A 20,854-nucleotide genomic window follows, 5' to 3' on the forward strand; every position below is an offset into this window, starting at 1 on the left:
TTATATACAGATAACTGGTACACAAGCCCCTCACTCAGTGATTTTTTGCGAGTGAACATGACAGATGTGTATGGCACAGTGAGTGCAAATCGGAAACATATGCCCAGGTTTGACGCTGGCACTCGTAGAGGTGAGGTGCAGGCGTTTGCTGCCAATGACATCATGGCATTTCGGTGGCATGACAAACGAGATGTCACACTGTTGTCATCAGTTCACCCTAATGAAATGGCAGACAGTGGCAGGCAGCATAGAGAGAGCAATGAACTCATTCTAAAACCTGCAGCTGTGATTGATTACACCTTCAACATGCGTTCAGTGAACAAATGTGACATGCAGATTGGGTTTGCTGATTGTGTTCGCAAGAGTTATAAGTGGTACATCAAACTGTTTTTCCATCTTCTGGACATTTCCATGCTCAATGCTTATAATATGTATAAGATGAGGACCAGAAACAAACCACAGTACGGTGAATTCTGTTTGTCTGTCATCAGACAAATAGTATTCAAGTACCAAGGAACAACACCTGCAATTGACCGCCCACCAAATTATCAACAACTACCTGCTCGTCTGAAGCATGGTGATCACTTCCTGGTAAAACTGCCTGCTACTGCTTTCAAGAAAAAGGCTCAGAAGAGGTATTACGTCTGTGCACATACAAAAAAACGCCCACAACAACGCAGAGACACTCGTTTTATGTGTGAGGAGTGTAAAACACCACTGTGCATGACACCATGTTTCAAAGACTTCCACAGGCTGCAGAACTTCTAGAAACATTCCCTGTGACTGTATATGTGTATATAAAATATAGAAAAATAGTAATAAGCAACATTTCATATCATTTGTTTGTGTAAATATTTTTTGTAAACAAAATAATGACAACAGTGTTTATGCCCTTATTGTGTAGTATTGAAAAAGAAATAACTTAGGCAAACTTCACGCCTCCATATCTCGGTAAGTATTGACGGTAAAATTTTTTTGTTTAGCCTATAATATTTAGAAAAAAAACTCTATTTTTTCGTAAAAAAAATAAATTTTTTTTTTTTTAAATTTGGCCGACCCTGAGAACTAGTTTCGGAGAGGGCCTGTCGACCCTCAAAGGGTTAAAGATGGTTGACACAAACTCACTACCATTATAGTATGCTCCTCACTTAGCAATGAATTTGTTTAACGATGTGGTCTTAGGAATGGAATTCTGTCATTAACCCCTTAACTGTCCAAATGTAGATGTACATTCTTACAGCCAGCGCTCCAAACATAGATCTACGTTATATTTTTCCTGCTTCCAAATTTGGCACAATTGGCCTAAGATGTCTGGTCAGAACAGAATGGGTCTTAACCCTTGGTGTGCACAATATTAAAATAATCTGGGACCACTTTGTACCTTGTGGGAGCATGGCAAACACCAAGGATTCACTGATGTCATGTCATATTAACACTCCCCTTTTAAGAGGAAAGTGTCATCATGCCAGAATGTCCTATAACCTATGCCCTAAGTACGAAAAAAGAAACAATTCTGGAATGTGTAATTTTGGCAGGCTGGTTGACCAGCTGGCTAGCCAGCAGCTGGCTGGCCACCTGGCTGGGCGGCAGCTGGCTGATTGGCTCTATCTCCGTCTGTCTGTATTTATCTCTGTCTATCCCTTTATCTCCATCTCTGTCTCTATCTCACAAGAACACATACGTAAATACAATTATACATAGTGTAAATTACCTAGGATAAATGCAGCAGTGAGGAGATGGTTGGAGGCAGTGGAGATGTCCTGTCTAAGGGCAATGTGTGGTGTAAATATTATGCAGAAAATTTGGAGTGTGGAAATTAGGAAAAGGTGTGGAGTTAATAAAAGTATTAGTCAGAGGGCAAAAGAGGGGTTGTTGAGGTGGTTTGGTCATTTAGAGAGAATGGATCCAAGTAGAATGACATGGAAAGCATATAAATCTATAGGGGAAGGAAGGCGGGGTAGGGGTCGTCCTCGAAAGGGTTGGAGAGAGGGGGTAAAGGAGGTTTTGTGGGTGAGGGGCTTGGACTTCCAGCAAGTGTGCGTGAGCGTGTTAGATAGGAGTGAATGGAGACGAATGGTACTTGGGACCTGACGATCTGTTGGAGTGTGAGCAGGGTAATATTTAGTGAAGGGATTCAAGGAAACTGGTTATTTTCATATAGTCGGACTTGAGTCCTGGAAATGGGAAGTACAATGCCTGCACTTTAAAGGAGGGGTTTGGGATATTGGCAGTTTGGAGGGATATGTTGTATATCTTTATATGTATATGCTTCTAAACTGTTGTATTCTGAGCACCTCTGCAAAAACAGTGATAATATGTGAGTGTGGTGAAAGTGTTGAATGATGATGAAAGTATTTTCTTTTTGGGGATTTTCTTTCTTTTTTGGGTCACCCTGCCTTGGTGGGAGATGGACGACTTGTTTAAAAAAAAAAAAAAAAACTAGGATAACCCAAAAAATACAGAAAAAGTGCTATACTGTGCTTGTAGATAGTGATCGTGTGTAATGCCAGTTGGTTCATGAGCAACTCTCTGAGACAAGCAGATAGAAAGAAACACAGGCAAAGACAGACACACAAATAGATAGACAGACAGAGAGCTAGACAGACAGATACAGAGACCTAGAGAGAGACAGACAGAGAGCTACACAGACAGAACTAGACAGACAGAGCTAGACAGATGGACAGAGCTAGACAGACAGAAAGCTAGATAGACAGAGCTAGACAGACAGACATGTTTATGTGTAACAGTGAAAACAAATAAAGTGAAGGCTCATCAAATGTCGCCACTGTCATTAGTGGGGTGATAAGATAAGACAGCTCATCAAATGTCAGTGGAGTGATAAGAAAAGACAAGTGACACACTCTTACATCATGCTTCAAGGGAACTTATTATTATTTTTATTATTATTATATACTCCCTTGTATCCAAAACATTGCTGGGACCTATTAATACTTTGTATATATTTCTGGAAAATAGTATGTGACTAAGGTAGGTGAAAATGTTCACCTGTCACTGTGTCTGTCACTATTTGAGTACTATTTCAGTACCAAGTATTAGTGTCAGAACAAAGATTAACTATGAAATCACAAGAACTACTACAAATTGTCATTATCAAAACATAATTTTTTTTTTTTTTTTTTTTTTATTATCACACTGGCCTATTCCCACCAAGGCAGGGTGGCCCGAAAAAGAAAAACTTTCACCATCTTTCACTCCATCACTGTCTTGCCAGAAGGGTGCTTTACACTACAGTTTTTAAACTGCAACATTAACACCCCTCCTTCAGAGTGCAGGCACTGTACTTCCCATCTCTGCACTCTGAAGGAGGTGTGTTAATGTTGTAGTTTAAAAACTGTAGTGTAAAGCACCCTTCTGCAAGTGGCAGTGCTTCATACTGCTGTCAGGTGAGCGACAAGTACCGACTTTGTAGCCTTATATCCCCATAAGTACTGACTCTAGAATTCTTTTTTACATTACTTTATGTAAACAAAGTCCTCTTCATTAAAAAAAAAAAAAAAAAAAAAAAAAAAAATTAAATATTCGAAGTGCTGGGCAAAAGAACGTAGATCTATGTCTGGACAGTTAAGGGGTTAAGTGAGGAGAGGCTGTATTGGCAAAAATCGAATATTTCCGCTACTTTGAGCTCAACTTCAAGCTACTTTCAGTCCTGAAACTAATCAAAATCATCTCTATTTCTGTAAAATATCTTCCATCCTATCAAATGAGATAAAGAAACTGAGAATACAACCATAAAAAGCATATGAAAATACACTGCAAAGTCACTGTTTGAAACCAAAAACACGGTCGCAGTTTTTTATTCTCATTATGCATTGTGTTCTGCAGGATCTTTTTTATATGGTGCACACTTACCAGATAGACCCATGCTCTCATATCTAGACCCAAATTTACTTCTTACAGCTTATCTGAGTGAGCTGAGCTCATGGCATCATACTACAGGACCTACACTAGCTTCAAAGCTGTGATACAATGGGACCAACACTGAAAGGGTTAATTTTATCATTATCAGCAGATGGTAAATACCTCTAAACATTGATATCTAATTTTTTAACATGAAACAGCCTTGTGGAGAAAGACATTTCCAACTATCTATTTTTTGGGCTATCCTAAAGGGAATGAAAGTGATCTGATAGACTGAAGTATGAAGAAAGTGAAATTTAACCTTAAACACTTCCATCCATATTCAATAGTATGATGATAATCTGGTACCATACTATCTTAGCAACAAAAAGTCCACTATATTATTTCGGTAATTTCACAGATCATGTATATAAGCACTCCACGGCAACTGTCAAACAAAAAAAAAATGATTTTAAGTATGGTATTTCAAAATACATCATAATCATGATTTAAAAATACTGCAATTATAATTACTGTGCTTACCCTTAATCACTTTAAGGATGGCAGCTTGTTTTTCTGAAGATACTACCATTAAGCGCTGTTTCTCTTCAATCTCTACCTCGACTTTCTGCTGACCTGAAACCTGGAAACAAAAATAAAACAAAAAAACTTTACAGCCATACATACAGTTACAGGGTTTCAGTTATCCGCGGTTTAATGTGACCCAAAAATATCAAATGGAAAATTCCAGAAATAAAAGATTCCTAAGTTTCAAATTGTGTGACAGGATCACCCAAAGCAGATGATCCTCCTCCTCCTCCTGACGTCTTTTCGTCAGAAGGTCAACAACCTAACACAACGTCACAATGCCTACACATCACCTTACTTCATCTCATCATCATGGCCATTGTATCATCGTCGTATCATCACATCATCGCAGCAACAATGCAGAATGGAGAAGCTGGTGAGTACCCATAATAGGCTAAGAAATTTTTTAATTAAGGGGAGGTAGCCACACTACATCCCCCTTAATTAAAAAAAATATCTTAAAGTGCTTTGAACCCCATAATTATATTAAGATAAGCTAGGGGCTGGGAGAGCTAAGGAATGGTTGAGGCTCCTCCATTTGCTAAAAGTGAGATAAACATGCTACTTATCTGTACTCCCCTAGCTGTTTATGAGAAGCTGAGAACAACAATACAAAATATTCCATACTTTTGCAATTATATGTACATTACCTTAAAACTAACCTGATTTTGTGCTGTTGTATAATTCATATGTGCAGCATAAGCCTCACACTGACATTGCATTTGTTCTAATTCTTCTCCAGATAAGCACACTTGCAAACCAGGATGCTTAGTGCTACCAGCTTGGACAAGATGATGCTGCAGTAATGGAAAGGAGAGCTTAGCAAGTTTTTCATATGATTAATTTATAAAACAGCATTACAAGTACTACAACTTTAAAGAAATAGCTCTGTATAGAATTTAAAATACAGTAAACCCTTTTAATAAGCAAGGGTTACATTCCTGGGAACTGGTGTTTAATAAAAACAGAATTACATGAAGAACATTAGGGATATTATTATTATTATAATCAAAAAGAAGCGCTAAGCCACAAGGGCTATACAGCGCTGCAGGGTAGGGAAGGAAGCAAGGGAATTGGATGGCAGGAGGGAGGGGGGATGATCAGCAGGTTACAGAAAACAGCGAGGCAGGGGATAGTACGGGGGTAGAGGGTAGCAAGAGATACAAGTAGAAAGGGCTGAAAGTATCAGAATTTGTGAAGTAAGTCAGTCGTTGTCAAAAAGTCAATAAGAGAGTCCGGATGAAAGGTGGGTCCATCAGCGAGAAGGGAAGGTAAAGAGAGAGCAGCGGGGCGAAGACGACGACAGAGGTAAATTCTGCGTGCTCGTTGATAAAGTGGGCAGTCCAACAGAATGTGGCTGACTGATAATGGAGCTTGGCAATTCTCACAGAGAGGAGCAAGTCGCCTCTCCATGAGATATCCATGAGTAAGACGAGTATGGCCAATGCGAAGACGGGAGAGAGTAGTCTCCCAACCTCGACACTGGTGATAAGAAGACGGCCAGTAACCTATACTCGGTTTAATAGACTGAAGTTTGTTGCCGAGCATAGTAGACCAACGTTGTTGCCAACGGGTGTGAAGGTGGGAAGATATTACAGCAAAATAGTCCGTACATGGAATACCTCTATAAGAAACTGGTAGGTCATGTACTGCTGACCGCGCAGCAGTGTCTGCCTGTTCATTGCCCTGTACGTCAACATGACCAGGGACCCAACAAAAAACAATATCTTTATGCTTAGTAAAGATGCGGCGTAGCCAAAGTTGGATACGGAGGACTAAGGGGTGAGGTGTATCAAATTTTTGTATAGCCTGTAAAGCACTAAGGGAGTCTGAGACAACCACAAATGATGACACAGGCATAGATGCAATACGGATAAGTGCTGTAAGGATGGCATATAATTCAGCAGTAAAAATACTAGCTGAAGATAGTAAATGCCCTTGTATGACGCTGTCCGGAAACACTGCTGCGAATCCTACGCCGTCAGAAGACTTAGAGCCATCTGTGTACACAGCAATGGCATGAGAATGAGAGTGAAAGTGGTCAAGAAAAAGAGAGCGGGAAGCGACCGTAGACAGTTGGGCTTTCGAGCAAGGGAGGGAGAAAGAACAGACTCGAACAGCTGGAACTTCCCAGGGGGGTAGGGAAAAGTGAGATGCTACATGTACATAGAAAGGTGGTAGTTGAAGAGAAGACAAGAGCGAATGAAGGCGAAGAGAGAAGGGACGGAGTAAGCAGGGGCGGCGAACAAATAAAGAATGTCTACTAATATCAGTGACCATTCTATAAATGGAAGGATTGCGGAGATCATGAGAGCGTACATAGTAGCGCAGGCAATGGGCATCACGGCGATCGGATAAGGATGGAACGTTCGCTTCTGCATAGAGGCTTTCGACAGGGGAAGAGCGAAAAGCACCAAGGCATAAACGTAATCCTTGGTGATGAATGGGGTTAAGGCTAGAGAGAGTAGTAGGAGATGCCGCTGAATAGATCTGGTCACCATAATCAAGTTTCGATAAAATAAGGGTGGAATGTAGGTGAAGGAGGGTTCGACGATCAGCTCCCCACGAAAGATGAGCAAGGGTTTTAAGAAGGTTCAGCCGGCTGTGACAAGTTGCCTTCAGAGAGGTAATGTGAGGTTTCCAGGATAACCTACGATCAAAGAGGAGGCCCAGAAACTTGACTGTATCACGTTCAGGGATACGTGAGCCATAGAGGTACAAAGGATGATCAGAGATGACAGAGCGTCTAGTGAAAGTGATTTGGTGGGTTTTAGTGCTGGAAAATTTAAACCCATGTGTGGTGGCCCAATTGGAAACACGGTCGACTGCATGCTGGAGAGAAACTGTAAGGAGGTGACAGTCAGCGCCTGCACAGGCAATAGCGAAGTCATCAACATAGAGTGATGACCAAATATTTGATGGAAGACTAGAGGCCAAATCATTAATAGCAAGGAGAAAAAGTGTTGTGCTCAGAACACATCCCTGGGGGACACCTTCAGCTTGGACAAAGTCCGGGGAGAGCACATTATTAACCCGAACACGGAAATGCCTGTCAGTTAAAAAGTTCTTAAGGAAGGATGGTAGATTGCCTCGAAGGCCTAAGGAGTGGGCTTGGGCTAAAATATTATACCTCCAAGTTGTGTCATATGCCTTCTCAAGGTCAAAAAATATGGCAATAACTGAGTGGTTATTCGCAAAGGCATTACGAACATACGTATCCAAGCGCAGTAAGGGGTCTATGGTAGAACGTCCCTTACGAAAGCCATATTGACGAGTGGAGAGACTGTTGTGTGTCTCTAAATACCACACTAAACGTCTATTTACTAGACGTTCCATTACTTTGCAAACTGCACTGGTAAGAGCAATGGGACGATAGTGGGAGGTTTCATGTCCCGTAGTGCCTGGTTTGCGGAAAGGGAGAACAATGGCGGATTTCCACGGCTGTGGAAGAACTCCTTGTGACCAAATAAGATTGTAAAGGCGTAATAGGACTGCAAGGGCTGACTGATGTAAATGTTGTAGCATACGAATATGAATGTCGTCGGGCCCAGCTGCCGATGATCGACAAGCTGAGAGTGTTGCCTCCAGTTCTTGAAGTGTAAAAGGCACATTATACTGTTCTTCTCTGAGAGAAGAAAAGTCCAAGGGTGCTAACTCTCTGGCAGACTTTGAGGAAAGAAATGAGGGGCATAGATGGAGTCCCTGAGAAATACGGACCAGATGATTGCCAATTTCATTGGCAACATCTAGTGGGTTTGCTATATCAACACCGGCAACCCGCAGAACAGGAGCCGGGTCAGGAGAATATTTACCACTCAGTTTTCGTACTTTTTTCCAGACTGCACTCATAGAGGAAACAGAGGTGATGGTGGAGACATAATCTCGCCAGCAAGTGCGTTTAGCGTCACGGATGACACGGCGAGCGATCGCACGCTTCTGTTTAAAATCAAGGAGTCGCTCTGTGGTTCTATTGTACCGGTACCTGCCCCATGCAGCGCGTTTCAAACGTACTGCACGAGCACAAGCAGGAGACCACCAAGGCACGCATTTCTGAGAATGCCTGCCCGAAGTTTGGGGTATAGAATGAGAAGCTGCGGTGAAAACGGAGGACGAGAAGAGGTGTAAAAGCTCATCGATGGAGGACGAAGAAGGAACCTCTTTAAAAACAGTCAGGTGTGAGTAAAGGTTCCAATTTGCCCGATTAAATTGCCAGCGTGGGGTGCGAAGGGGTGGCGAATATGAAGGGGAAGTAAGAATGATTGGGAAATGATCACTGTCATGTAAGTCCGGGAGAACAGACCAAGTAAAGTCTAATGCGGCGGAGGAAGAACAAACTGAGAGATCGATGCAAGAGAGAGTATGAGTCCGAGGATCAAAATGGGTGTGAGTACCTGTATTTAAAACATGGAGGGGGTGGGTGGCAAGAAAAGCCTCTAACTGAATTCCACGGGAATCACAGTGAGACCCTCCCCAGAGGAAATGGTGGGCATTAAAATCACCAAGTAACAGAATCGGTGGCGGTAATGACGAAACAAGGAAGGCAAAATCCGGAATAGATAATGCCCGAGAAGGAGAGAGATATAAAGAACAGAGCGTATACCACCTATGTAAGTGGATACGGGCTGCTGTGTAATGCAGCGAAGTATGAACAAATAGCTGATGGTACGGAATATCAGTGCGGAGAAGAAGGGCACTTTCATTAAAGGTCCCATCAGGAAAAGGATCTGAAGAATACAATAAATTATAGCCTGAGATGTGAGAAATAACAGCAGAGTGTAATTTTGGTTCCTGTAAGCAAACACCAACAGGGGCAAACTGGGAGAGTAACATCTGAAGCTCACCCCGATTACCCCTGAGGCCGCGTATATTCCACTGTAAAAAGGCCATGATTGGCAATGATAAGGATACTTGAAATCCGCAGGTAAGGGTTCCTACGGACTAGAAGGGTTAGAAAAGTCCACATGCGGAGGCAGTGGAAAATGTTCAAGCAGCGAAGGAACGGTGCGCTGTGAAGAAAGGAGTTGTGCAGATGGAGCAGAGGAGAGAGGAAGAGCGGAAGGTGGATCAGTGTCCATTGATGGTTTGGTCTCTGCAATATATTCAGAGATTGCTTCAAGTGTTTCGGAATTCAGAGATGTCGTATGGGAGACAATATTGGGAATGGTAGGGGGAGGATGAGTAAAGATTGGAACTGTATTGGACTGTACCAAGGTAGGGGGGGGCGAAAGGGTGGAGGGAACTGGAGAAGTGTGGCAGGGGACAGAAGAGACAGGAACCTGGGAGGTGGTAGAAGAGGAAGAAACTTGGGAGGGAACAGGGGAGGAAGGTACATTACGAGGAGGAGGGTGAACCTCTGCACTTGTAACTGAGCCAGTGAGAAGGGAAGAACTAGGGACAGAGACAGGGAGGGTAAAATGAGGAGGTGGAAGATGGGTAGGAGGTGTTACCGGACCTTTTTTTGACTTTTGAGAAGTAGAGGGACGATTGGGAAGAGGTGTCGTACGAGGTCTCGTCGATACTGAGGCTTGTAAGAGAGAACTCGAAGAAGCGAGATTAGACTGAGGCGTTGAAGTAGGGACGTCTGAGCCGAGGACAGCAAAAGGATTAGATACAGGAGTGATTATGGGAGAGGTAACCACAGAGGTGGGTGTAGAAGATGGGATACCAGAAGTGGGGGGACGTTTTGAAACACGGGAATAAGAAACACGTGGGAGTCTCCCTTGGAGGCGGAGATGAGAAACTGCCATGGCATAAGGGAGACCTTCTGTCTCTTTGAGGTAACGGATTTCCCGCTCGTTTAAATAGACCTGACAACGGCGAGAGTACGAAGGGTGAGCCTCATGACAGTTAAGGCAAGAGGGAGATCGATTGCAAGACGTATTAGAATGGTCATCGGCACCACAGACTGGGCATTCGGCGATAGATCTGCAATATTTCGCTGGATGGCCAAATCGCCAGCAATTTCTACACTGTTGTGGTGTAGGGATCACCTTTCGAACTTGTAACCGATGTCCTGCTATATAAACGGAGGATGGGAGTTCTCGGCTGTCAAAAGTTAAACGAGCCACATTGCTAGGGTATCGTCTCTGCCCACGGGCAGGAAGAACGTAAGTGTCTACCTTGAGGATTGGGAGATCTTGGAGTTCCAGCTGTTCTAGAATGTCGGTGCCACATGTCTGGAAATTTTGTTGAACTATGGTATGGGGCAGAATAACGGTACCACTACAAGAATTGAGGGAATGATGTTTTTCAAGGGTGACAGGAACAGTATCTATATGGGAAAGACGAGAGAGCTCACGAGCCTGGGTAGCATTCTGTACGGTAATGATGCGCGTACCGCTCTTAAGAGCATGAAAAGAAATATCTTTACCAACATGGCGTAGGAGTGCCTTGCCAATACTATGGTCAGAAAGATAGGCAGTAGAGGAAGTTGGTCGTAAAGTGAAGAATTTAGTCCACTGTTCAGTCTGAAACTGAGCGTGGAAAGGTAGTGAAGGACGTGTCGATCGTTTCTGAGAAGAACGAGAAGGTGAAGGTGGAGAAGTATCATCAGCAGGTAATTGTCGTTGACGTTTAGGCGTGGGACCAGAGTTGGTCCGACGTGGAACGGGTCGGCGATTTGAAAATTGCCGCACCGTAGAGGGAGAGGCCGGAAGCATAGTCAGAGGAGAGCGAAGGTCTGATAAATCGAAGGAGTCAGTCGAGGCCTCAGTACCTGAAGCGGGTGAGGAAACAGCACCGGCAATAGGTACAGAGGCATGAGGAATGTCTGAAGAGTGGTCCAAAGACGAGGCGGGGTCAGAACGGGGTGCGGTATCAAGAAGGGGCCCGGGGGTACCAGGTTCATGGACTAGGGCTGCCATGGTTAGGTTACTTCTTTCTTTTTGTTTTTAAGAAAAAAAAAGAAAGAAGAAAAGAAAATAAAAATAAAAAAAAGAAAAAAAAAGGGGGGACCGGGGAGGGATAGTTCCTAGGAGGGATGAAAGGGCCAGAAATCTCCCTCCGCGCCCAAGAGGACTCGACACCGCTAGTAGCGCAGATGCAGCATGGAACCCGTGCCATACCCTACCCTTCATGCCAGTAAACCAGCAATCTGGGATAGCAACCTCACATCTGCCGAGCTACCTCGGTGGACAAAAGAGAGGGCGGCCGGATATCCGCCACAAAGCATACCTCCTTCAGCCACCACCCCCGGAATCCGAAAGGTGGCTTCCAGAGCTACACCCGTCGCCCAAAAGACACCCAAAGCTACTCCGGGATACCGGAGAGGGATCGGGACATCCCTAGGCAATCCAGATTCCACGGCAAACTACGCCACCGCCAAGAAACCTCAACGGAATGGGATGGACCCCGGTGTCCTTTCTCCTACCCAGGAACTAGCGCGCCTGTGGGAGAAATCCCAAAGGACAAAAAGAGGAAGGGCAAAAGGGAGGAGTGGGGAGGAGGAGGAGGAAAGGAAAAAGGGGAGGATGGGGAGGATGGGATAGGGGAGGGGAGATTGGGGGGTAATTAGGTTCGGTCTGAGGAAGAAGACCGATAGGTCTAATTCCTCAGACCAAGAGCCTCTTCACCACGCCAAGGAGCCCCCCTTGAAGAGGAACATTAGGGATAAATAAGATTTATGTTCCAGATAACTCTCAAGTTAACCCCCAAAATTATTTTTTTTTTACTACTGTACTAGGCAAAAATTAATAAAGTATAAGTTACCGTACATTATTTTAATCATTTATTGTATCATTTTAGTGTGGAGGTTTGTGTGTGACTACTGGGTCAAGGATGATGTAGGTGAGGTGACTACTTGATTGCTTGATGCATTCTCAGAAAACTTTACTTTATGCTTGTTGTGTGGTTTGACAGTGAGGAAGGGCTTTATTATCTAAGCACTAACGGAAACACTTTTCTGGGTTTTATACTTGATTCACACATTAACTTCTGTCTCTTATTTAGCTTGAATTATCTCAATGGCATTCATTTTAGAGCAGGTAATAATCTGTACTACTTAGCTTTGATGAACTCTCAGCAATTTGTTCCACTCATCCACAAGGCCCACTGCCAAACCAGTGTTTTCAAATATAATTTCTAAATCTCAATTTATCCAATTTAAATACATTATTCCATGTTCTTTCATTGTTAGATATCCTCAGCACTCTATTTATATCTCTCTTATTTATACCTGTCTTCCAGTGGCATACTTTTATCGTATTTTCCCACATTCTGTCTTCACTTAAAAGATTCTTTATACTGTGGATTAATTTTGTTTTCATCTCTGTATCTCCTCCAATGGATTTATATCTATTTTGTAGTATAGAGACCAGAACAGTGCCATATATTCCAATAAGGTCTCACTTATGAGGTACACAGCTATAGAGTAACCCTTGAACTTCATACTGTACTTCTTGATATAAAACCAAGCAGTGTGTCTTATTATGGACACTAAGGCCAAGCTGTCTTAGCTTTAGACATCTACTTACCATAACTCCCAAGTTCTTTTCACATTCTTTATGATCAACTTCTATATTTTTTAGTTTATAAGTACCTTGGTTTTCATTCTGAAGGAATAGGACTTTGCACTTTTCCACAGTGAACTACATCTACTACTTTTTGGACCATGACATTAGTTTGCCTAAATCTTCCTGAAGTTCAATTGCTTCCTCCTCCAAATCTATTGCTGGCCTATTTTTGTACCATCAGTGAATTTGCTCATGTCACTTTTTTCTCATCTAGGTCAAATATGTATATTATGAATGTGAGGGAAAAGTTCAACAGATAGAAGTAGCGAGCGAGTATATGGTAACGATAGTTTGATTGCTGGCTGCTTGTTAAGGTAGGGTCAGTCTAGCTCCCGCTATCCCCCCCCCTTTCTTCCCCACCCTGAAAGGTGACGTGTGGGGCTCCGGCCAAACAGTAATCCCTCGACTCACAGCTCCCAGCACAACTGTAAGTAAAAGCCTCTGCTCCTATTCTAGTGGATATTGGTTGAAAGCTTCACTTTTGACCAATAATAAACTTAGTCCTTTCAGTTTTAAGCTCCACATGAGACTTTTAGATAATCACCACCTTTTTTAAGTATCTTACACTTATCATGGAGAGTGATTTCTTAAGTAGTGGGTAACCTCTCTCTCTTTCCACCTTGGAATGACAGCTCGGGTCACCTGCCAACCAACGAGAAGTGTTGAAGGAGACTGACTGAAACCGGTCTTGAGACGTCACTTCATGATCTACCTACCTGATTAATTGTACAGGACACTACCCCTCATCTTTGCAGTGGTAAAGAACCTGCGTTCCTGTCATCTGGACTGACTATTCAAGGCTATAGACTCTGTGAAGAACTAGTCATTGGGTTGTCACTCAACACCTGTGACCCCCCCCACATCATCAGCAACGGCTACAATTCCTACAAGACTGTGTCAACCTCAACCAGACACCCCAGTATAACTGTACATATTAGCGTTGAATTCAAATGTCATTTTTCCATTTCATTTTTAATTTTTCTTTCAAGTAGGATACACCTTCATGTTTTAATGTTTTATCTTTGCATTAATAAATAATAAAGTGTTTATCTTTGTGAATTATTATTTCTTTTTCTATTCATTAATTTTCCTGAGGAGGAGCCAGCCTTGGTAATACTATCTGAAGTTGTTACAGGGCTGAGTAAGCCTTCACAATGAACAATAAGGGGCCCAAAAGCTTATCCTTGTAAAATGCTACTCATGACTGGTCCTCATTCTGATTTCATGCCATTTATGTAAACTCACTGTTGTCTATGTGTCAGCCATACCCCAATCCATGATAGAATATTACTTCCTATACCATGTGATGCTACTTTCTTCGAAGGTCATCTGTGTGGGGCTATAAAAAGCCTTACTGAAATCCAAATATATTCTTTATCATGGTCCACTGCCCCAAAGCCTTACAAAACAAAGTAAAATTTTTAAGCATGATTGGCTCCTTGTGAATCCTTATTGACTCATTATGGGAAATCAATTATATTCCTCAAGGTGGCCTCTAATATTTGATATTATGTATTCTATTAATTTTCCCATTATTAATGTCAGACTGATTGAACAGTAGCTTGACAGAAGGGATATTTGTCTTCCATTTTGTAGACAGGATTGCAAAAAGGATTTAGGAATTCTGGTTAGCAGTAATCTAAAACCAAGACAACAGTGCATTAGTGTTCACAATAAAGCTAACAGAATTCTTGGCTTCATAACTAAAAGCATAAATAATAGAAGTCCTCAGGTTGTTCTTCAACTCTATATATCCTTGGTTACGCCTCATTTAGACTATGCTGCTCAGTTCTGGTCACCGTATTACAGAATGGATATAAATGCTCTGGAAAACGTACAGAGAAGGATGACAGAGATGATCCCATGTATCAGAAATCTTCCCTATGAGGATAGACTGAGGGCCCTGAATCTGCACTCTCTCGAAAGGCATAGAATTAGGGGGGATATGATCGAGGTGTATAAATGGAAAAAAGGAATAAATAGAGGGGATGTAAATAGTGTGCTGAAAATTTCCTGCCAAGACAGGACTTGCAGCAATGGTTTCAAGTTGGAAAAATTCAGATTCAGGAAGGATATAAGAAAGCACTGGTTTGGTAATAGAGTTGTGGATGAGTGGAACAAACTCCCGAGTACAGTTATTCAGGTTAAAACGTTGTGTAGTTTTAAAAATAGGTTAGATAAATACATGAGTGGGTGTGGGTGGGTGTGAGTTGGACCTGACTAGCTTGTGCTGCTGGGTCTGGTGCAGTGCTCCATCCTTGAGTTTAGGTGAACAGACAGGGTGGGTCATGGGGGGGGGGGGGGGAGAGAGAGACCTGCTCTGCATGGGTCAGTAGGCCTGTTGCAGTGTTCCTTCTTTCTTATGTTCTTAAATTAGTCATGTTCCACGTATCCAGTAGATGCCTGTTTGTAGTGACATATTAAAAAGAGCAGTTAACAGCACACTAAATTCCATCTTGCATTTTTTCTGAACCCATAAAAACAGGTCATTGGGACTGGGGACTTTTTTTGCTTTAATCTGGTCACCTGTTTAATAACAAGGTCTCTAGTGACTGATATTACAGTAAACCTTTGGATAATAGGTGAATGGTTAACTTTTTTTAACATGTTAACAAAGTGGAAAATTACAGCATACTTTTGGTGAACATGCCATATTAATCAGTTTACACAGCAGAGTACATGTAGGTGAAAGTGGCAGGCACCAGGGTTTTACTCCATCTCACAGTAAGCCTATGGGCAAATCCATTGTCTTATGGGGGAGGTCTACATAATGTACACAACCTCTCACCTCAGTGCTCCATTTGTACGTGTCTAATACCATATTTGGCCTATTAGTTATGACCCTTTGATCTACATCCTCACTCCTCCTTCAGAGTGCAGGCACTTTACTTCCTACCCCCCAGAACTCAAGTCCTACTAGTAACCAGATCAAATTTTAATTAATCTTATTTCTCTATGGTAAATACATGTTCTTTGGGCAATTTGCATAGCACAATATTTAGCAAGTGTTATGCTAATAGTTGTTTTTGCTACTCCAGTCAACACATGACAGGTGTTCTCTATGTCCATTGTAATCTGGGACATTTATTGCAGTATCCATACTTCCATTAAATGTGATACATTTGTGAACACATGTAGTAAGCTCTTCTGTTATTTCCAGACTGTTAACAGGGATCTCCTTGTTTGCCAGAACAAAATCGAAGGTATACAATATCAACAAGTTAGTGAATAAGATACATGTGCAACACTTGGGTACCCTTATTGGAGAAGCTTTCTGTCTGCACATCAAGTTTCATCAACCTCATACAAATACTGAGGATGGAGGTATACTGGAGCCAGAGGAGAGAGAGGAAGCATTTCAAGACATCATCACATGTGGGTGGGGCCAACTAGTGGGTCTTGCTCCTTGTGACCACTCCAACTGCTGCATCTTACCACATGTTCCGCAACCCCATTGCTAAATCTTTGTAACATTTACGAAAGGATTCAGGGAAATTGAAAAGCCGGGCTTGAGTCCTGGAGGTGTGAAGTACAGTGCCTGTGCTCTGGAGGGGTGTTGATATGTTGCAATTTTTTTTTACTGTAGTGTAGGTGCACCTCTGGCAAAACAGTGATGGAATGAATGATGATGAAAGTGTTTCTTCTTTATTGGGTTAGCATTTCTTGGTAGGAGGTGACCAGTGTGTTAATATTAATAATAATAATAATAATAATAATAATAATAACAATTTTTTTTTTCAACAAGTCGGCCGTCTCCCACCGAGGCAGAGTGACCCAAAAAAAAATGAAAATCCCCAAAAAGAAAATACTTTCATCATTATTCAACACTTTCACCACACTCACACATTATCACTGTTTTTGCAGAGGTGCTCAGAATACAACAGTTCAGAAGTATATACGTATAAAGATATACAACATATCCCTCCAAACTGCCAATATCCCAAACCCCTCCTTTAAAGTGCAGGCATTGTACTTCCCATTTCCAGGACTCAAGTCCGACTATATGAAAATAACCGGTTTCCCTGAATCCCTTCACTAAATATTACCCTGCTCACACTCCAACAGATCGTCAGGTCCCAAGTACCATTCGTCTCCATTCACTCCTATCTAACACGCTCACGCACGCTTGCTGGAAGTCCAAGCCCCTCACCCACAAAACCTCCTTTACCCCCTCTCTCCAACCCTTTCGAGGACGACCCCTACCCCTCCTTCCTTCCCCTATAGATTTATATGCTTTCCATGTCATTCTAATTTGATCCAGTCTCTCTAAATGACCAAACCACCTCAACAACCCCTCTTCTGCCCTCTGACTAATGCTTTTATTAACTCCACGCCTTTTCCTAATTTCCACACTCCGAATTTTCTGCATAATATTTACACCACACAGTGCCCTTAGACAGGACATCTCCACTGCCTCCGTCTCCTCGCTGCTGCATTTACCACCCAAGCTTCACATCCATATAAGAGTGTTGGTACTACTATACTTTCATACATTCCCTTCTTTGCCTCCATAGATAACGTTTTTTGACTGCACATATACTTCAACGCTCCACTCACCTTTTTTCCTTCATCAATTCTATGATTAACCTCATCCTTCATAAATCCATCTGCCGACACATCAACTCCCAAGTATCTGAAAACATTTACTTCTTCCATATTTCTCCTCCCCAATTTGATATCCATTTTTTCTTTATCTAAATCATTTGATACCCTCATTACCTTACTCTTTTCTATGTTCACTTTCAACTTTCTACCTTTACACACATTACCAAACTCATCCACTAACCTTTGCAATTTTTCTTTAGAATCTCCCATAAGCACAGTATCATCAGCAAAAAGTAACTGTCAATTCCCATTTTGAATTTGATTCCCCATAATTTAATCCCACCCCTCTCCCGAACACCCTAGCATAAATTTACTTCTTTTACAACCCCATCTATAAATATATTAAACAACCATGGTGACATTACACATCCCTGTCTAAGACCTACTTTTACCGGGAAGTAGTCTACCTCTCTTCTACACACCCTAACCTGAGCCTCACTATCCTCATAAAAACTCTTAACAGCATTTAGTAACCTACCTCCTATTCCATGTACTTGCAACATCTGCCACATTGCTCCTCTATCCACTATCACATGCCTTTTCTAAATCCATAAATGCAATAAAAACTTCCCTACCTTTATCTAAATACTGTTCACATATATGCTTCAATGTAAACACTTGATCTACACATCCCCTACCCACTCTGAAACCTCCCTGCTCATCCGCAATCCTACATTCTGTCTTACCTCTAATTCTTTCAATTATAACCCTACCTCATACTTTTCCTGGTATACTCAGTAAACTTATTCCTCTATAATTTTTACAATCTCTTTTGTCCCCCTTCCCTTTATATAAAGGGACTATACATGTTCTCCGCCAATCCCTAGGTACCTTCCCCTCTTTCATACATTTATTAAACAAAAGTACCAACCACTCCAACACTATATCTCCCCCTGCTTTTAACATTTCTGTCATGATCCCATCAGTTCCAGCTGCTTTACCCCCTTTCATTTTACGTAATGCCTCACGTACCTCCCCCACACTTACATTCTGCTCTTCTTCACTCCTAAAAAATGGTATACCTCCCTGGCCAGTGCATGAAATTACCGCCTCCCTTTCTCCCTCAATATTTAAAAGTTCCTCAAAATATTCTCGCCATCTACCTAATACCTCCCTTTCCCCATCTACTAACTCCCCTACTCTGTTTTTAACTGACAAATCCATACTTTCCCTAGGCTTTCTTAACTTGTTTAACTCGCTCCAAAATTTTTTCTTATTTTCATTAAAATTTCTTGACAGTGTCTCTCCCACTCTATCATCTGCTCTCCTTTTGCACTCTCTCACCACTCTCTTCACCTTTCTTTTACTCTCCATATACTCTGCTCTTCTTATAACACTTATGCTTTGTAAAAACCTCTCAAAGCTACCTTTTTCTCTTTTATCACACCCTTTACTTCATCATTCCACCAATCACTCCTCTTTCCTCCTGCCCCCACCCTCCTATAACCACAAACTTCTGCCCCACATTCTAATACTGCATTTTTAAAACTATTCCAACCCTCTTCAACCCCCCCCACTACTCATCTTTGCACTAGCCCACCTTTCTGCCAATAGGCGCTTATATCTCACCCGAACCTCCTCCTCCCTTAGTTTATACACTTTCACCCCCCTCTTACTTGTTGTTGCCACCTTCCTCTTTTCCCATCTACCTCTTTACTCTAACTGTAGCTACAACTAAATAATGATCCGATATATCAGTTGCCCCTCTATAAACATGTACATCCTGGAGCCTACCCATTAACCTTTTATCCACCAATACATAATCTAACAAACTACTTTCATTACGTGCTACATCATACCTTGTATATTTGTTTATCCTCTTTTTCATAAAATATGTATTACTTATTACCAAATCTCTTTCTACACATAGCTCAATTAAAGGCTCCCCATTTACATTTACCCCTGGCACCCCAAATTTATCTACTACTCCCTCCACAACATTTTTACCCACTTTAGCATTGAAATCCCCAACCACCATTACTCTCACACTTGATTCAAAACTCCCCACGCATTCACTCAACATTTAATAATAATAATAATAATAATAATAATAATAATAATAAATGGCTAAATCTGTAGCCCACCTTTTGGAGTTGACCTACGTCCATTAGTTAGCCCAGCCAACATGTGATGATGTCTACAACCACTTTTCTTCTGGTTCCAGTATACAAGTCTCCATCCTCATACCTCCCTATGTGATTATTAAAGCCTGCTGCCCGAGTAAAACGTTTCTCCAATAAAGATACTCAGAAGTCATTTGACTTCAGATTCCAAGTTAATGAATTTCAGTCACTTCAGCTAAAATTAAAATCCCTGGCATTACTACATTTTCATTTCATGAAGCTGTTACAGTTTTGCCCCAAACAAGTCTCCCGTTACCAATTTCTAAGCTCGGGTCGGTGCTGCATGCATATGATCAAATTTTCCTTTCCATTTGTTGGTTTTTGCCCCTGTCTACCACAGGTCTAGTTCACCCTCCCTTTTCTTGCTTTTTCTTTCATCACTGAATAATTTAAACCCCTGTGTATTGCATTCGACAGGTATGGTATGCATCCTAAGAAAAGGCACAAGCAATGTATTCATTTCCAAGCATGATAATTTGTAGGTTCAGCATCAATAGTATTTTTGTGTATACACAGACAAATACAGTATATTAACTGTTCTTCTTTAGCCTCTCTTTATTCAACATTTTGTGTTATGCACACAATAACAGCTAGACTCAAACAAGATAAAATGTAAATTAAACGAATACACGTACCATCCCACTTTGACGGTTTTTCTTCTTTTTCTTTTTAGTAGGCTATACGGGAAAACGGGTTACTAGCCCATTGCTCCCGGCATTTTAGTTGACATTAACAACACGCATGGCTTATGGAGGAAAGATTCTTATTCCACATCCCCATGGATGTGAAAGGAAAAATAATAAGAACAGAACTATTAAGATAAAATCTAAGAAATCCCAGATGAATGTGTTAACATAAACATGTACATGAATGTGTAGTGTGACCTCAGTGTAAGTAGAGGTAGCAAGACGTACCTGAAATCTTGCATGTTTATGACACGATTCAGGGAAACTGGTTAGCCAGACTTGAGTCCTGGAAATGGGAAATACAATGCCTGTACTTTAAAGGATGGGATTGGGATATTGGCACTTTGGAGGGATGTCTAAGCTGTCATATCTGAGTGCCTCTGCAAAGACAGTGATTATGTATGAGTGATGGTGACAGTGCTGAATGATGATTAAAGTTTTTTCTTTCTTTTGGGTTTTTCTTTCTTTTTGGGTCACCCTGCCT

The 20,854-nt window shown here is 41.7% G+C and overlaps 1 protein-coding gene across 8 annotated transcripts in view; it reads right to left on the reverse strand.

Moving 5' to 3' along the window:
* Positions 1 to 20,854, reverse strand: part of LOC128693175 (gamma-tubulin complex component 6) — a 464,079-nt gene that overhangs the window by 139,179 nt on the left and 304,046 nt on the right. For all 8 annotated transcript variants that reach the window (XM_070089457.1, XM_070089462.1, XM_070089461.1 and 5 more), the window contains 2 exons: positions 5,109 to 5,243; positions 4,402 to 4,501 (listed from right to left, as the gene is read on the reverse strand). In XM_070089457.1, the coding sequence (XP_069945558.1) occupies positions 4,402 to 4,501; positions 5,109 to 5,243 (235 nt within the window). The remainder of the gene's footprint in view (positions 1 to 4,401; positions 4,502 to 5,108; positions 5,244 to 20,854) is intronic.

The sequence above is a fragment of the Cherax quadricarinatus genome, chromosome 28, assembly GCF_038502225.1.
Source record: "Cherax quadricarinatus isolate ZL_2023a chromosome 28, ASM3850222v1, whole genome shotgun sequence".
NCBI classification, from domain to species: Eukaryota; Metazoa; Arthropoda; class Malacostraca; order Decapoda; family Parastacidae; genus Cherax; species Cherax quadricarinatus.